A 16,206-nucleotide genomic window follows, 5' to 3' on the forward strand; every position below is an offset into this window, starting at 1 on the left:
ATGCTGAAAATAGCTTTACAATTTCATGCATTATTCATTCACTCCATACTTGGTAAGTTACTTTTGTAGCCAGAGCTGCCATGAGGCACATTGACGGAGCTCTAATCACCAACCTTCACTTACACACATACTGCATTCATACTAGAGAAGGTATCCTATCCAAGTACTAACCAGGCTTAACCCTGTGTAGCTACGAAGATCAGACAAGGGCGAGCATTAACAAGGAGGCTGTTGTGTCAGGAAGTGACCAAATGATCTGCATATTAGTGGTGAATAGGAGATGTTTTTCAGAATTGGAGCACACTCTAGATGCAGAACATTGAGAAGTATAGTGCTGAAGTGTGCAACGAGCTGTAAAATTACAGACCTTACTGTAACCTCCTATATCTTATCCATTCATCGATTCTGTACATTTGGCCGTAAGGTTTCAGTGAGTGGGCTCAAATGAGATGTCCTGCTAAAGGTCACATAGTTCTGGACAAAGCTTCGTCTGTCTCATTTTTCCTCTCCTTCTCTTTCTCTCCCTTGATCCCTCTCTTCTTCTTTTTTTGCTTTTTGAATTGGCCACTCTTGAGTTCTTCCCTGAAGAGACTGGAGGAAGATGTTAATTTTATCAACATTAAAGTTCCTGTCATGATTTTTTTTTTTTTTTCATGTATATGAGCGAAATATGTCTTGCCCCAGTATATGTTAGCATGCTTTTTGTTAGCTTTACTATGATGGCAAAACTCTGCTGTAATCTTTGGAAACACTTATAAACTTATAACCGTGAATGATTTGGATGCATTTAATGCATAAGGTAGGTGAGGAATAACTTTGGACCACTGCAACCCGTTTAAAATGAACTTGTTATTTTTTTCACTAATGTTGGTAAAAATCGTGTACAGTTCCTTTTAAAATATAGACTGACTAAGTATGTGTCACCTGGTTGGCAGTTATGGAGAGTATGAATAATATGCTGCGGCCAAATTGTAATGAGATTAACAGAAGCAGATATTTGAGTGACAGGTGAAAGGTGGATATAACCAATAAAAACAAGAGAGTTAAAATAATTGTACAGTTTATTAATAGCTTAGAATAAAATGTGTTATAGGCTATGAAAACAGGACTAAAATATAAAATCCCATCTAAAACACAAACCTGATGGACTTTAGAAAGAGTAAAAAAAAAAGTGGGGCAGTCAGTCCAGGTTCGCTTGGTCTGTCCATGGGCCATCCCAGAGAGAGCCACCCATTTCACAACAGAGGCAGGGCCGCCCTTGCAAGCCAGTACTTGTGTTCCACTTTGTGGTGCTCTCCTGGATCATCCTTGGTGCCTCGTTCCAAAGACATGAATACATGATTCTGCTCTCTCTCTAATAATATGATTCATGTTGGTGCATATAAGGAGGGAGGCGTCATGTTTCAGGGGGACCTCTTTAATACTGGTTTGGGGATGGAACAAATGATTCATGGCATAAAAAAATGTCAAGAGCTTTGAAATTCACATCCGCATTGTTTTCAAATGACCAGTTTTGTTCCTTAGTGGTTAAGGGAATGGACACACTGTCAAATTGCATACTAAAGCATATTGCATGAGGCAAGATGTATGGATAAGTTATTGTTTAGATTTAGAACCTTGATCTCATATTTGGTTATAGAACGAATATTATGTCTAATTGATTTTTTGTTGCTTTCTACCATGTTTATAATGTTGTTCCCTCAAACGCTGCCGCTCCTGATCACACTGCCTCTTTCCTTGCTCCATCTCCTCTTCATCGCCCTTGTTCGTTTAACACTACCTTGTGTAGTCCGACCACATGCTGCACTGGGTGTCCAGTCTCCCTGGCTGGTAGCACCTTTGCCCGTCTCTCTCCCTTCCTCCCTTCCAGCCTGACCATGTTCTCCTTTATGGGTTGTAGAGTCCCACCATGTAGGCTGTGCAGGTGTGCTGATTACATCGTGCCCAGGGTTGGCGCAGAAGTGGTCACGAGGGGTGTCAAGGTGACCATGGGAATGAAACCAGGAAATACATGCAATAAAATACAAAATATGCTTATCATAAAACCAGTAAAGATAAAACATGAAAACCTAATAAAAATTACATCTTACAAATTGTGCCATCTGACATCTGCAGGTTTGCTTTAACATGAATAAAACAAGATCACTTTTTTTTTTTAATGGGGAAAGAACATTATTATGTGGTTACATAGTTAAAATCTTTAAAAAGTGAGTTTAGTTTAATGTAAATTTGTGTTTCTTCAAACATGACTGTAGAGTGCAGACTTGTGGTGTAAGAGGTCTGAGCCTGTCTTACCTAACCCTGTGGTTTCAGAGGTAACTTGATCCAGATGTGAGTCCAAACGAAGCCAGATGTTTCCTGTCCAACCTTTGCTTCAAAACAGAGTGTCTTCTGTGAGCTAATGCTAATCTCAGCTAATGTGATTGTGGGAAGCACGTGCTGGTTTTACATTGAGTTTTACAGTAACAGCACTTTTCTTAGAGCACTCAGCTTCTTTGTGTTCACAACACTGTAGAATAGGTTAAAATAAAGTTGAAGGACAGGTCAGAAGTCTATAGTGGAACTTGTTTAACTGCTACAGATTTATTGACCTGGTTTGTGGTTAATATGTGTACATACTGACTAATTATTCAATATATATTATCAATCACTTAGCCAAATTTACTAAAGACTATGATCAAATTTTTCTAAGTTTGTGTTCACTGTAGTGTTGTCACAATACAGAAATTTTAAACTCGATTTTGATAATAAGGAATTGACTTGTTTGATGCTGAAGCTGGAAAAGCTCATTTCTGTTTTAGTATAGATTAGTATCTGATTTGCAAAACTTGACAGGATTAATTCACGGTTGGTTATTTGGATCTAAACTGAGCCCATTTGAGTTCTGATATGGACCTGATTTGCTCCTGTTTTGGTCCTGGTTTTGTCATGATTTAGTCCAGGTTTCATTTTTGTTTAGCCCCATTTAGTCCCAGTTTTGATGTGGTCCATGAACAAGCATGAACGCCACCCTACAACTCACCACAACATACTGAACTAAGACAAACTGTGAATATAACGGGGAACTAAACCTCGGTTTCACCAAAACTACAGCAGGAGTAACAGGACCAGACCAAGACTGTTAAGATTAGTAGATGTTAACATTTCCTATGGTCTTTATTGTGGGATTGAGGTCTTATCCCTTCTTAACGAGGTTTTCCTTCACTTCTCTGCTGTGTCTTTGTTCACATCTTTTGTCTTAACTCATCCCTCAAACCCATTCACTCCTGTTTGTGTTAGATGCCCTCCCATCCCAAATGTGTACTGTTTTGACTGAGATTTGGGCAGGTCAAATGTCTATAGTTAATCTGCACATGTTGTGGTGTGGCTAGATAAATGTAGCCGGATAATGGACCTTGTCACTAATATAAATAACAAGATCTAACTTTTGACATAAAAAATGACATACAGGAATATTGACAACTGCTCTCTCTTACAAAAGGACATGAATACATGGTTGTCTGAAAATGAACACTACTTATCTGCTCTTTCTCTAATAATATGATTCATGTTGGTGCATTCTAAGGAGGAAGGCGTCATGTTTCAGGGGGACCTCATTAATCATGGTTTGGGGATGGAACAAATGATTCATGGCATAAAAAATGTTCAAACGCTTTAAAATTCACAGCCGCATTGTTTTCAAATGACCAGTTTTGTTCCTTGCTGGTTATGTAAGGGAATGGACACTATCAACTTGCATGCTAAAGTATATTGCATGAGGCAAGATGTATGGAAGAACCTTGATGTCATTCTTGGTTAAAGAGGTATTTTATATACGTGTGTGTGCGTGTGTGTGTTTGTTTGTTTTTTTACTTCCTACCATGTTATATTACAAACATGCAAGAAGAGGGTTTAGATGTCATCCTTATGGTTAGCTATAAGATTCAGTCCAATGCTCAGGTCAGAAGCCTATGTCATCCATGCTCCCTCACAGCTATTTTCCATAAACATACAAAAGCATGATGCAAAACAATATACTACAACTTAACAAGCCCGATGCGATGTGCAGTAGTTAGCGAAATGCATGCCAACTGTAATGCGATAGTGCTTTGAAAAGGGAGTGAGTTAGTGCTGAGAGCAGGGGAAACTCAGAGCATCAAAAACTAAAGTGAAACTTATAAACTCTTAAAAACAGTAAAAGGTAACATGGTGATCTAAATATGTTATGCGTTAGCAGTTAATACTCCATAAAATGAAAATACCCCCTCTTCAAACTAAACTTTTCTCTGCATGCTGTTTCCCCCAGTTTCCTAAGTACCAAAATCCTGGCCAGGTCAGGTTTTAATCCGGCGGTATTAAAGGATAAAGAATAAATTACCTAAGCTTGCCTTTCAAATAATGAATTAATTAACATGTGTTTTTTTTTCCTCATCCAGGTATCCCCAAACCTCGCTTCAGTACAGACCGCTCCTTGGCCACTACTTCCTCGTTCACTTCTTCACGCCCTTCCCCTGTAACTGCGGCGTCCAAACTTCCCGTGAAAGGATTACCCACAACCCTCAGCTCCTCGTCTCTGGGAAGCAACGCCAATGAAAACAATGGAGGAAAAGGTATGCAAAAGAGGAGATATGATCATTACAAGAGCAGCTTTTAACACATACAGAAGTTTTATGCATTTATTATGAAAAATCAAATTTTAACCATGCTTTTAATCATGTTATAACAGTGTTCCCTCATTATCTGTGTTTTGATTGGCTCAGGCATGTTTGAGTAATCCTGTTTTGAGGATTGAGTTCTTAGAAAATTGCTGGTGGGGTGGAACTAGAAGTTAATTGACTTGTGTCTATTATTACTCCATTTTGGATAAATATTACAAATGAACAATTAATGAAATGTAAAATTATTATCCACATGCAGTATATTATATTTTTATTGTAAATACCCGGAAAAAACATAATAGTCTTAATAGTCAAAATGATTATATGAAGTATATCATTTTATGTAGAAAGTATATCATCATCATCATCATCGCAAGTCAATGAAGCAGTTTCTATTATCAAATCCTTTAGACAATGTGAGAACCAGAAAAAGGGCATCATATGTCTTATATATAATAGTTTATAACATTTTTACCGCACTTGATTTTTTTTTCATGAAATAAAGTAAAATATGTTTTGTCCCAGTACAGATATATTGTAAAAGCACTTAGGGTCAAAATGAGACCACTGTATGCTGTCTGCGTCTTATTATAAAGATTTTTTAACCTACACAAACCAGAGACAGTCAAAATCTGGTACAGCATCTTTAAAAAAAAAACACCCAAAATAAATATGAGACAGGAGGTTTGTGTTTTTCCACACACACAGATAAGTTCACACTGTAGAAAGATAACTGATGTTTTTTCTTTTTGGAGTGGTTTCCTTTTCACTGCTGATTTAACCCTCGTCTTCCTTTTCCCAAAGATTGTGTTTTTTTACACATACCATTACAATGAGATGTACCATAGAGCTTGGGAACCTATGTCATTAAAACTGTTTTGTGCAGAGATTCACAGCAGGCGACAACATATCGTTTGGTTTCAGAATGATGAAAACTATGACTATTGCCATAGCAATTCCTAATTCAAAACAAAATATTATATATTTTGAACTGTGAAAAGTCCCCAAAATGTTGCATATAACAGTCGGCTGAAACTATAATTAGGCCTACTATGCAACTATCTCGTGTCATTTTAAGTATGAATTCTCCACTGGTTTTCTTAAAGTACCTGCTTAGTTTTTGACACAGTATTTCTGATTACATTTTATAGCCTACATAAAACGAGCTCAGGATGGAATGTTTAAAAATGCTACAGATAAAATCTACCACCAGCTACATAAGTACCTCTATTGTCTAAACCTATGTTCCTAGGTAAGGTACTGGGGAAAATAAAGCTGACCCTGATGAAGCGTAGTTAAAAAAAAACACCTACAAAAAGGAAGCTGAAATCCCTGATTCCCAGTTGTTTAACAATGTATTTCAGTAAGTCAATTATTACAGATAGGTCGTCAATATTGGACATATTGTTGTAAATTTTGGATTGTGAACATTTGTCTTTAGGAAAAGTTTGACATTATACATTTAGCTTGTTTTTGTTGTTCATTCTTAATCACAAATTAATATTAAAATAACTTAAATTAAGATGTAAAAGTAGCAGCAAAATGTTGAACTCTCAAACTAATTTATAGTTAAGAATGCAAAACAAAACTGCAGTTCAGGACAGATCTCCCAACAAAGACACAGAAAATTCAAGGAGTAAAAACACAGGAAGGGCAAGAAAATGTGAGTACAAACTGTCATTTAACTGCCATTAGTTTCATTATTTTGTTAAAGTTATTGAGAAAATGACAGATATCTGTGCCCGTTGCTATGGAGACGGTTTACACAGCACTGGTTTCTTTGGGGATGAGAAGGACCTGAGATTAGATGTTGAGATGGATGAAAAAAAAGAAAGGCATGTGGCCATCTGTCTACAAACACACATTTTCAAATGAGTATCTTAAAATTATCTTAAAATTACAATTAATATTTAGTGGTTATTGTAATAAAGGGTAAAACTTAATAGTAACTGCACTTGAATAATAATAAATAATCCAATCCACTTTATTTATATAACACATTTTATAAACGTGACCAAAGTGCTGCACAGACGCATACAATATGTACAGACACAGACATGTACAGACAATAAAAGACAGTAAATCATAGATAAATACAATAAATAAAAAGCATTAAAGTACATAGAGATAAAAGATGTTAAAACTATAAAAATGTTTAAAATCAATTATAAATTAACTTAAAGACACAGAGGACCACACAACCCATGCGGTGTCAAAAGCCAGAGAATAAAAGTGGGTCTTAAGATAAGACTTAAAACACTCCACTGTGGAGGCAGTTTTACAGAGCTTGGGGCCGACAAATAAACTTATTAAGAATGATTCAGGCTTAACAGTGACTCTAGTGGAAAACTGCTGTTGTGTCCTCAGGCAAAACACTTCACACACCTTACCTAGTATGAATGTGTTGCATGAGTGTTGGTGGTGTTCATAGGGGCCAATGGCACACATTGGCAGCCTTGCTTCAGTCAGTCTGCCCCAGGGCAGCTGTGGTTACAATAGTAGTTCACCACCACCAAGCGTGGAGTGAATAAATAATGCAATGTAAAGCACTTTGGGTGTTAAAGGCTCTATATTAAGCCAATGCATTTTTAGCACCTGAATGTGTGTCCGTAGATATTAAATAAAACATTCTTCTTCTTCTTCTCCCTGTACCTCCAGCAACAGGGGCCTCTGAGTCAGATGAGCGTCCCAACAGAAGTGCACTTCCTGTGGGAAGCCAGAGTACTGCAAGGCCTCCTGGTTCCAGTGACCTCACTAAAGCTTCACCAATGAGGAACAGGGCTCTGTCTCTGCAGGCGAGACCCCCAAATACAGGTATGGATAATTGCACTTAAACTTCATATAAGCTATAACACACTTATTAAACAAAGAGCTGCAGTAATCATCATACTTTAGGACTGGATTATCAAATGCATTTGTATTGGACAATTTGTACAAAACTCAGTTCAAGCTACTTTATAAACAATAAAGCAACAAAAAAACTACATTAAAATAACAATACTACATACAATTGTATTACAAACAAATGAAAGAATAAATGATTATTTAAAATTCATATTAATAGTGCAGATAAAATTCAAAGCTACATTACACAATTTTCAAAGCATAAAAGGCAGTAAATATTTAAATATATCTTTATTTGTTCTAACGTACATCTTTGGGCACATGCTCGGCTTTAATGTAGCTTTATGCTAAAATGCAATTAAAATCTTAAAGACAATGTGAAGATAGCCCTGCCAGCAAGACAAATTCTAATGATTTTTGAGTTCACAACCTCTTGAGAATCCATCTTGTTCAGCTGAAGCGTTTCCATGTGATAGGTCCACTGAAAGGGACACTATACAGAGGGCTATACATATCAATCTGGCAAGAGCCAGTTTATGAAGATACTGGGTTTCCATGAGTTGAATTGTGTTTTAATGTAATTTTTTGGCATATCGCCCATCACCAATTAATAGTACAAGGGTGAAAAATATGTTATTGCCTGTGTATTGATTATTCCTGTGTTTCTTCAGGCCTCAAAGCTCCCTCTGCCAGTAACTCCAATTCAGCAAAGTCTTTGAATCCCCTGGGCACTAGGACCCCTCCATCGGCCAACCAGAGTCCGACCAAGCAGGCCTCCCAGCATCCTCTGCAGCGGAGCGGCTCTGCTAGGCTCAGCCGCATCAACAGCACAGGTACAGAGTAGGGCTTTGACCAGCCCTGGGTCTTTTTCATGGTCAGTAAAAGTATGCAGTTTTCAGCACAGTTTAGACTAGAACATTTGTAGATGGTCAAAGTTTTTGAACTGATGCCCATATCTAATACTTGACCTGCTACTGTGGCTGATAACGCGTATTTGCCAATGCTGATACTTAGTTTTTAAAATCCATCACAAGTCTCACAAATTTATTTTAAGTAGAAATAAAGATCATAAATTAACTTTTCACTTTCACTATATATAATATATATATATATATATATATATATATATATATATATATATATATATATATATATATATATATATATATATATATATATATATATATATATATATATATATATATACTGGCTGATGTCGATATTGGAGTCATTATATCACCCATCTCTTTATTTTTGTGTTAAATGGTAGTGATTAAAAGTATGTATTGTATATGTTGAGGAAAATAATATTGAAAGCATTTTGTATTTGTCTCTTAAAACAGACGCTTGTGGTTTGGGCAGTAAAGCAACTTGCAGGTGTGTTGGGAACTTAATTGGAGAGTCATTACATTGAACCTTTATGTTCTTGGCTAAAACTTCAATCATAGCGATCCATCATTATAAAGTTAATTGCATTGCATTGCAGGAGTGTTAAAAACGGGCTGGTTGGCTCATAATGTCGGGGTGATGCTAGGCCTGTTCCTACATCAGAAACACATTTTGACATGTGTAAAAAATGCCACAATAATAAACAATAATACTAAAACTACTTTATGCAACAGACACAGTAACCGCTTTTCTAAATGTACCTCATCGTTAAAGGAGACATATTATGCTAACATGAAATTGAACTTTTAACCATATTATAATTGTTTTTGCTCTGAAAATTCAAACAAGTGAAAAAAATCCACTGCTTTGTACCAGTTTCTTTTATTTATTTTATTAATATTGTGATATTGCATATAATATTTCTCCCGTTTTTGCAAATCCCACCATTAATTTGTTGTTGAAAAAGGCTTCTCCTGCTTGTCTCCATGGATATGGAGCAACATAACAGTGTTTGTCCACTAACCTGAATCCTACTCTCGATATAGACATCTTTGGTAGAGTGGTCAGATCCATTGATCCATAGATTGGGGAGCGATTTCAGGCCCCACAGATGAATGCTATCATTGTGTCCATGGGCAAGACACTTAAACCACCTTGCCCCCCGTGGTGTATATATGTAGGTGTGAATGGCTGAGTGATTCCTTGATACAAAGTGCTTTGAGTGCCTTGAAGGTGGAAACGCCCTGTATAAAAATGTGACCATTTACCATATAGATACATTTAATGCCATACTGCAGAACTTTTCAGGCAAAGCATTAGCTCTGGGTCTATGTAGACGTGTAGCAGTTACGACCAACATTTTTTTTACTAAAATGCTTTTGTGAATGGGAATCGTGTCTATTCTTATCTGTTTTCTGTCACTAACATAAAGGGTTGTAATGGAAAAACACGATTATCGTCTTTACCTCTGGAGTATCTAATTATCCAATGTGTCATGAGCGGAGGCACAGGAAGACTGCACAGGACAGGGACGAGCAGTGAACTATGCTTTGGCATGTGAACCAAGCACGAACAAAAGCAGCATTCCACTCTGTCGAAGTATGAATGAAATAAGGACAAAAATAAATGGTTCAGAAATTTTACTTTAAGGAGGGGGTGTTATACAAAATTGACTTTTTGGACCTTTCTACCCTCAAACCCTCCTCATGGTTAGGAGTACAATTCTGTCCAAAGTTCAGCCCACAACCCTATGTCACCCATGCTGCACAGCAGTTTTACATAAACATGCAAAAGCATGACACAAAACAATACACTACAACTTCATAAACCTCATGTGCAGTAATGAACAAAATGTACACCAACACCAACCGTAATATGATTATACTCTGAAGGGGGAGTGACTTAGTGCAGGGAGCAAAGGGAGGGGATACGCAGTGTCAAAAACTGAAATGAAACTTATTAAGCATTTTAATGCGTTGTTTTCAGCAAATTTAGCATTTTCAAAACAATATAAGGCAACATGGTGATCGACATGTTATGAGTTAGCAGTTAATACCCCATATAAGTGTAATACTTTGTCTTTAAAGGTACATTTTAAAACTTGTAACAGGCCATCTGCAGATTCAATTAATGCACCAAAAATTACATATGTATTTCCATGGGACTTACTCAATACAATGACATTTATAAAGAGCTACAAAAATCACTTAAAATTCAACTTTTTAGCAACCGTTTGAGAAAAACGGTAACACTTAGAAGTGCAAATTGTGGTAGCAATAACGTTAGCTTTAAATGAAAGTGAATTGCAGTAAAGTTTACCACCACAAAACTCCAAAGAACTGTCTGGACTAAAAATATCAAACATTTAAACCAAGAGCGTCCACACAAAAGGGAAACAAAGACTTAACCACTGTCGCCTCAGAGCTCTGTGTGGTGAGGGAATGAGAGAGAGACACAGAGAGAGAGAGAAGAGTAAGAAGATAGGGAAGAAAGAGACAGGAGTGGGAAAGGGAGGATGGGGAGAGTAGGGGAGAAATAGGGGAGGGGAATAGAAAAAGAGAGGGATAAAGAGGGAAGAGGAAGGGAGAGAGGGGGGCGGGAAGAGACAGAACACAGGGAGAAACAGGGAATTAAAGAGATGGAGAGTGCAGGGGGGAAAGAATGAAGGAGGGTGTGTAAGAGGGAGAGAAAATGAGGGAGAGAGACAGGAGTGAGAGACACAAGGGAGTGAAAGAGAAGGAGAGCAGAGAGAGAAGATAGAAAGGAGAGAAAGAAAATTAAAGAAGAGTGTGAGACATTAATGAGAAAGAAAGGAAGAGAAAGAAAGTGGGGAAGAGTGGGGGGAGGGGAGGAACTGAGAGAGAAAGAAGTAAAAAAGGGGATGAAAGACATGAGAGAGTGATGAAAGAGAGGAAAAAGGGTGTAAGAGAAAAGAGAGGGGGAGAAAAAGCTAAGATAGTCCTGAGCAAGCATAGCAACAAAATCACAGATAGATCTGTGGCAGCCACTGCTCCTGATGAGGTGACCCAGTGACATTGGATGGGTCAAAGGTTTCCCCATGGAACATGGGAACATTCCACCCAAAGCAATAACATCTACATGGGATTTTTAATGAGGAAATAACATATAACTTGACTATAATGCATTTAGCGTGGTTATAATGAGTTGACTCCTACTGCCATGTGGTGGTGCTAGTGCACAGAGCAGCTGACGCCTTTACAGCTCATTACTAAGGCTTTGAGAGAATAAACTAGCAGGGACAAGTATAGGTAGATTAGGTACACACACAAATAAAATTAAGTTGTTTAGTCGATTAATCAATAGTGTCTTGGTCAACCAAAGTATTAGTGTCCCCTTTAGGCAACTAATCAATCCACAGGGTTTATACAACTATTTAATTTTATAATTGTATCGCTTCACCCCTCCATTTGACCTCAGTATTTCACCTGCGATTGTAACAGGCCTATGATTCATCATTCAGTCATAGCACAGCAAGCCCCTCCCTTTTATACAATGTAGGATTTTAGCTCATTCTTTGCAGGTTCATCATCAGAAAGAAATAAGACTTATTCAGTTATTCAGATGGATGCATTTTTCACAGTTTGCACAGTTTTGACAGACTACTGAACCTTTACCTTGGAACATAAATATTAAGTAGTACAATTCAATCTGATGTTATTGAAGTTATACAGATTCTTAGATTTGCAGTAAAAGTACTGCCTATGACTGGCAGGAGGCTGAATTTGCCCAAGCAGGACTAAACCCAGAACTAAACCCAGAATGCAGCAGTTCTTACCCAGCGCTAAAACATTTCTATACCAGAGATGAACTAGGACTAAACCAGAATAAAACTATGACTAAACCAAAACAAAACCAGAACTAAAACAGATCTACACAAGGACCAAAGCAGGTTATATGTTTTGAATGGGGAAAAAAGTCCTCAAAATGTTGCATATAATAGGAAGCTGAAACCCAGGGATGACTGGATCGGAACTTAAGTCTAAGGTCTAAACCAGGTCTAAACCAGGTCTAAACAAGGACTAAACAAGGACTAAACTAGGACTAAACCAGGACTAAACCAGTACTAAACCAGGGCTAAACCAGGGCTAAACCAGGGCTAAACCAGGGCTAAACCAGGACTATACCAGGGCTTTACCAGGGCTAAAATGAATCTTCTGTATTCTAACTGATGTACACATGCTTGTTTGCAGTGGAGCAGGTGGGAGGGTGCTAGCAACTACAGCAGCAGATTATTCAAATCCTTCCCCTCCCCCACCCTCTCTCTCTCCTCTTGTCTCCTCTCTCCCTCTCCCTCTACTCTCTTCTTTGCTCCATCCCTCGCTCTTCCTCTCTCGCTTTTGGAGGTGAACATACATGATAGCGTCTACAGTTGCCTGGCTTTTGTGTGTACGTGTATGGCATATAAATTAGCATTTTTTTGGAGGGAAATCCGCAGTGTGTCAGTGGGCCATTGGTTGCGGCAACATACGCGGAATATTAATCATTTTGAGCACCGCCTCTTTCTTGCCTCTCCCCTCTTCCACTCTCGGCATCTCTTTGCGATGGATGGAGGTTTTTGTAACACCTAAATGATTCAAAATCAAACATTTGTTTTATTTGGCACTATTTTTCATTTTACTTTTGATTTGAAAACAAGACAACTGTTCCAAATTTTTTGGATTGCAGGATTTATTTTTTATTTTTTTGGAAAACCGGGAATCGGTATCTTGGGATTTGAGCAAATGCAACGTGGAGTTTGACCTTGTTAGCAGCAAATTATGATTTTTTTGAAGTTTGAGTGCTCATAGAAAGCAAGTCCTTTCATCTTTGTTTTTGTGGATTAATTTCAAAATATTTTTTCAAAATTTATTCTCATATTACAAGAGAATAAATTTACCAGACTAGCATAAAACTAAAGGTAGCGTTGGGAATTTTCTGCAATTTTCATCAGAATTATTTGTCATTTGTCATTGGACTAGAATAAGGCTATATTTGTACTGTATAAGCCACATTTTTTCTTTTATTTTAGATTTTTTTTTTTACTCATTATAACTGTGAAAGATTTCAAATCAATATTGGTTTACTTTTTCTTCTTTTGTAGTTTGTGAACTAATCTTAATCTGGACCCATTTATGGCATTAAACCTGGATATATTTTTAAACATTTCAGCTATATTCAATTTTATAGAGGAAATGTATTACGTTTTTGGTTGATAAATAAATTCAGAGCTTGTAGAAACAAGCTATTTGGAATTCAATCTAGGTCACCCATCAACTTTGCAGCACTCCAGACGAAACGCAAAACTACAAAAAACATCAAACCAGCAAATTTTTTCAAGACTTTTTTGTGAATTTCAACTTTAAATCCAGGAACGATGCTTTGGTCTCCAAGATTATCCTTGTCGAACTTCCATGTAAAGTTGACGGCTAAGGGACTGTTCCGAAACCTGCAGCTGTTACCAGGATGTAGGAAGAACACAATGGTTTTTCACGCAGGTTTGAGTTGCTCTTTATGTCCGTCTCCTGGTCATTCTCATCCCGTTCAGTGTCTCGTCAATTCAACTCTTCCATCTCTTTGTAAAACACATGTCCATTAAAAAACTGTGCAACTTTAACTACGGGTGGGCGATATTGACAAATTGACACCACAATATATAGAACTATAACTTTTCAGATGGAGAACCTGCAGGTCACTGGATGTTCCACAGTATGGCATTAAACAAGAAAAGTAGATGGCACCACACTATTCTGCTCACTGTAAAACTGCACATTTTTCAAGGATTTTTTGAGTAATAAAACTCTCTTATTGAATGAATGGAAGAAATGTATGTTTTATGCCATTGTGTGGATCATTCCAGGCAAAGCAGTAACATCTCTGTGAGATAAGCAGGTGGCTGACCCAGCACCAGAAAAGTTACATGGTGCACCTTTAACAACACATCAGGAATGTGCTATATGGGCTTGTAAATGTCTTGGTTGAGGTTCAAGTGTAGCACAAAACATGGACCATAGATCATAAAAGTAACCATAAAAAAGTGAACCCTTGTTTGGGAGATTACACCAGACATTTCTCTGTAATTTTAAGTTGTTTTAACTATATATGATATACCCAATATTCTAATTTTGATATTATATTTTTTTCCATATGCTATATCTCCCACCTCTTACTTTAACCAAAGTGGTTGTGTTTGTATGCATCTACAATTGTATTGACTGTGTTTTGTGTCATATTCCTATACCTCAAACTTTGTATTCCTCTAATCTTGTAGAAATGTCCCTTTACTACTGGCTCGGTGTGGTTAAAATATATATATATATATATATCGACATAAGTTTAGTGTTACAATTACATCAAAATTTCATAATATTGAAACTATTGACACCATGACCAAACAACAGTGAACTTCCTAATTGACTTTCATTCACTCAAACATGGATGCTCATTATGTCGATCACAATCTGCTGGTTAGATCCAAAATAATACTATACGATACTAAAGAATAGACTTGATATTCAGTACCAATTCTAATACTACAGCAATAATAAAAAACACTCTTTATTTAGACAATAGAATGTGATTTTCAACAACAACAAATCGTAGTACTTTATTTTATTTTACCTTGTTGCCTCACATCTGTGTAATCTGTCAGTCGTCCAGGTTTGTTTCATAGTGGTCCCTGGGTGTGTACTAGTCTATGTGGTCTATACTTGTTAAGATACAGTACAAGATTATTCTAAAGCTATTCAGGAAAGGTTCATTTCTGTCCTATGAATGTGACTTTTTAGTATTGATACTTGCTCAAATGAGTATCCAGTTTTGATACTAGGTGTAGTATCTGATTAGTATCTGATTTTTGATACTTTTGTCAGCCCTATTCTATACACGTGGGATTGGGTGTGGTTGGCTCATTCTAAACATTATAGCTTTAAAAGATGATTCAGTCATAGCTTTAATCTACAATTGCATTTTTTCTCTTATTAAAATCCAAAAAAACACCTTAGATTTCAGACATTTTCATTTTTTGAGATTTCACAGAGGACTCCTAATCATATTTTTACCCCACCACTGCTCCTTTTTGGCAGCCATATTGGAACTCCACATGGTTCCCCCGTTTTGCTGTGCTATCTTTTTATACAATCTTTTCTTTTATACCGCGATGGATAAAAGCCGCCACGCTTATATTTAGCTACTATCAGGCCGTCAGTCATGCTTCACAGTGCGTTAGCATGCAGTTATTTCTGCACGAGCGCACTAGCTGTGTAGTCATGTTGAATAGACCGTAGGCTATGTTATGAGTATTGCGCAGGAGATGCCCATGCCTGGAGGGAGCCCACGTGACTCATAACGGTGTAAAATAAAAGCTTGTCCTTAAAAAGTGCTCATAGCTTTTCGTGGTTTCATCTTGTGTAGGTTTTTCAAAAGGAATACTGAAAAGGGCACTACGTATACTGGGGTTTTCTTCAGGGCTTGAATGCGATCAAGGCTAAGTATTATTAAAACAAAAAGACAAGCAAATGAATAAAGTGATACAAATTGAACTTGAATGAACTGATAGACTTCAGTAGGTATGATACTAGTAGTCTGGTGATGGTGATGAGGAAGAGATTGAGAGGCTGAGGAGGCTAATGGTTCTGCTGCTTACTGTACAAATTACAATATTAAATAAGTTGATCTGGCTCAGGTATAGTAAATAAGTTCAAATTGCTTTAAATTGGTACCGTTTAGAGTGGCCTTGATTGCCCATGCATTGGTGCATTAAAGTTACATTTGTGGGTGCTCCACTTCTACTACTTTTCAGGTGGAGAGTTCATCACCTGCTTGTCAGGATGGAGATGTT

General features: G+C 37.2%; 1 protein-coding gene across 1 annotated transcript in view; it reads left to right on the top strand.

Annotated features, from left to right (window-relative positions):
• The window catches only part of LOC117369651 (microtubule-associated tumor suppressor 1 homolog), a 61,122-nt gene that overhangs the window by 10,556 nt on the left and 34,360 nt on the right, over positions 1 to 16,206 (top strand). The window contains 3 exon segments of the mRNA XM_055230494.1: positions 4,416 to 4,589; positions 7,296 to 7,451; positions 8,153 to 8,314. Coding sequence (XP_055086469.1) covers positions 4,416 to 4,589; positions 7,296 to 7,451; positions 8,153 to 8,314 — 492 coding nt within the window.

This window comes from Periophthalmus magnuspinnatus, chromosome 1 (genome assembly GCF_009829125.3).
Source record: "Periophthalmus magnuspinnatus isolate fPerMag1 chromosome 1, fPerMag1.2.pri, whole genome shotgun sequence".
Classification (NCBI taxonomy): domain Eukaryota; kingdom Metazoa; phylum Chordata; class Actinopteri; order Gobiiformes; family Gobiidae; genus Periophthalmus; species Periophthalmus magnuspinnatus.